This window comes from Microchirus variegatus (genome assembly GCF_963457635.1).
Source record: "Microchirus variegatus genome assembly, chromosome: 13".
Classification (NCBI taxonomy): Eukaryota; Metazoa; Chordata; class Actinopteri; order Pleuronectiformes; family Soleidae; genus Microchirus; species Microchirus variegatus.
The window spans coordinates 23,948,982-23,952,160 of NC_139814.1; the positions used below are offsets into that span (position 1 = coordinate 23,948,982).

A 3,179-nucleotide genomic window follows, 5' to 3' on the forward strand; every position below is an offset into this window, starting at 1 on the left:
GAGCGAGGGCTCAGGAGGCGCCAGGAGCCAAAGGGGAGTGGCTTAAAACCACGATATCTAAAGACCAGAGGACTGTGTGTCATTAACGTCCTCCGGACCACAACAACAAAAACAAAACGAACAAAAAAAAACGTTGGTGTCTTCGCGCGAGAGGCGTTTGTTACACAGCGTGCCTCGTTTTAACTCTACGATTAAATCTCTACATTTAGATCACTACTACGTCCAGATCTTGGGGAGATTTTTTATATTTTTTTTGGTGGACGCTGCATAAAAATCACCTCGTCTTATCTCATCGAACATAAACAGAATATTAGGTCATCTGGTCTTATAAGACACAGTCGGGGCGGGGGGGGGTGTTTGTTTACGATTAATCTAATATTATTTGGGATTATTTCAGGGAGCGTTCTGGGGGGAAAGTTCCCAGAACTTTAGATTTTTGTTCATCAAATAAATTCATCAAATTAGCGATTATATTAGCGAGTAAAGCTAGAGGCTGAAAAGCACTGATCGTCATCATTGAATCAGTCCTTACGTGACCTGAGCTCATTCTGATTCTGTCAAGTTTGGCATCGCTTTGCACTCTTCTTCTTCTTCTTCTTCTTCAGCATCTGAGCCACAAAAGAGACGAGGATCGACGCACACGCGGGGGAGAAAGATAATCTAATCTAATCTAAGACGTGACAAGGACGCGAAGCCTTCTAATGAGAATAAATCATGCAGCCTCTACAGTGGTCTGAGTATTGTCTCAGCAACAACATTCAGGAGGTTCATATTTAAAAGAAAAAAAAGAGAAAAAAAAAATGCACAGCAAGAATTCCATTAATCCTGTGCAAATATCAACCCAAGAGTCCTTTTTTTTTGTCTCTCTTAAATAACAAACCCTCGAGTTAGACTTTTCTTTCTTTGTAAAACTTCACGGACTAAAACCTCTGCTCGGCGACTATGAGTACATTCATAAAGAGCTAAATGAGGTAGGTGTGGAGCAGAGGGTGTAAGATTTCAAGAAAAGTGAGGAATTCCCTGAGATGGATTACGTAAAAAGGAGAAGCGACAGAGAGGATTCAGAGCAGCGGAGACTCGCCGAGGGAAATATGGCTCTTTTTCTACTGATTATCAATTTGTAGAGGGGTCCCCTTTGTCACGCACGCACCACAGATATCTGATTTGGAGAATATCGACGTTTAAAGTTTTATTTTCCCTGCGTTTCCACGTGCTCTCAATCCTCTCCGAGTTCTCCTCCTGTTGTGACGGTTGATTCATTCTCTCGCCTCCGTTTCCCTCGTCGAAAACAAAAAATGTCAAACGGAGAGAGAGAGAATGCAAAAATAAACTTCTTTTTTTTTTTAGAATTTAAGAATGCGATTATTTCCAAAGTCAACGACCACGATGACTCCGTCGGGCGTCACGGCCACACCGGAGGGGCGGTCCATCTGTCCGAAGCCGCTCCCCTGCGTGCCAAATTTGCATAAGAAGTTTCCGTTGGGCTCAAACACTTGGACTCGGTGGTTGCGCGAGTCGGCCACGATGATGCGGTTCTCCTGGTCCACGGCGACGCCCTGGGGCCGCAGGAACTGTCCGTTCCCCGTGCCCTCGGAGCCCAGGAAGCGAGCCGACTGGCAGTCGGGCCGGATGACCAGGAGCCGGTGGTTGTTGAAGTCGGTCACCACCAGGTGGTCCTCGTGGTTGAAGGCCACTCCTCGGGGAGAGTCAAAGTGTTTCCATAGAGCGCCCTCAAAGCCGTACTTGTTGAGGAAAGAGCCGTCGGGGGCGAACAGCTGCACGCGGTGGTTCCTGGTGTCCGAGACCAGGATCTTACCCTCGGAGTTGACCGCCACGTCCCACGGATAGTTGAACTGCCCGTTCTTGGTGCCCTTTTCCCCAAACTTGAGCAGGAACTGGCCTTCGAAAGTAAACACCTGTCGGGACAAAAGTCAGATTATGCACATTTGCACGTTTTGATGCGCGTCGATCGCCTTAATTTGAGGGGTTTTTCCCCCCGTACCTGCACTCGGTGATTGTCCTTGTCGGCCACAATGATTCGTCTCTGACTGTCACAGGCGACCCCGGCTGGACGGTCAAACTGTCCGGGCCGAGAACCCAGAGAGCCAAACTTGTGGTGGAAGGCACCACAGGGCTTGAATATCTGCAGAGGGAAGGACGTTTGACTTTTAAAGTTAAACTTCAGAGCTCTCACTTTGTTACAGGACACAGTTTCACCACTAGATGTCACTACTTCTAACACATTGGACCTTTAAATACTGAAAACTAATTAGATTAACCCATTGACGCCGGGAAAGCACGGCCGCATTTCTCCCATAGACGCCGGTAAAGCGGATACGTCAGTTTTCGGGGGGGTCTAAGGGTTCCTCGCGACATTGTTTTGAAATTACTTTGCGCAAACATGGAGGACTTTGACAGCGGAGAGATTTCTGAAAGCAGCGAATTTTGAGAAGTTTCGTCTTCGATGACGTCATCGCTGAAAACTTCGAACGAGTGTTTACAACTGCACATCAGGGGTGACAGTGGATTTACCTGCAGATGTGAAGCAGACTGTTACAGTCATTACATGCTGTTTGTGTTCTTCAAACTCCATCAGGACTAAATCAAGTTGATATTACTTTATTTTCTTACTGTTTTTTTAATTGAAAATAGTTATTCACTTCAATTTTACATTTTTGTATCTGAATAAACTAAATTTCACAGGAAAGCCACAGGTGTAAGCTCTCAAATACGTTTTGAATTGTGTTGCTATATCTGCTACAGAGGCTGAGAAATCAGATTAACCCATTGATTTGAAATTTAGTCGGCATTGAAGCTCAGGTTTTAGAGGCATATTTCCAGGCGCTTCAGGCCTTAATGGGTTAAGAGACATTACAAATGGGCCACACGGTTGGCGCAGTGGTTAGCGCTCTTGCCTTTGCAGCAAGAAGACCTGGATTCGAGCCCCGGTTGGTCCAAAAACATGCAGATTTGGGGATTAGGTGAATTGGTCACTCTAAATCATGGGTGTCATTTTCACTGAGGGCCACATCAGCATCATGGTTACCCTCAAAGGGCCAGATGTAACTGTCATACAGAATAAATGTAACTCAATGTAACCAAATATAATGTAAAATAAAGGTAACTACTCTGTAACATATTGCTAAATAACTTTCTGTATTTATTGCTTATTCAATTTC

The 3,179-nt window shown here is 45.3% G+C and overlaps 1 protein-coding gene across 1 annotated transcript in view; it reads right to left on the reverse strand.

Moving 5' to 3' along the window:
• Nucleotides 1-1,343: 1,343 nt before the first annotated feature.
• The window catches only part of trim71 (tripartite motif containing 71, E3 ubiquitin protein ligase), a gene marked incomplete at both ends in the record, with an annotated part of 28,609 nt that continues 26,773 nt past the window's right edge, over nucleotides 1,344-3,179 (reverse strand). Inside the window, 2 exons of the mRNA XM_083900257.1 lie at nucleotides 1,344-1,916; nucleotides 2,003-2,143. Of these exons, the coding sequence (XP_083756383.1) occupies nucleotides 1,344-1,916; nucleotides 2,003-2,143 (714 nt within the window). The remainder of the gene's footprint in view (nucleotides 1,917-2,002; nucleotides 2,144-3,179) is intronic.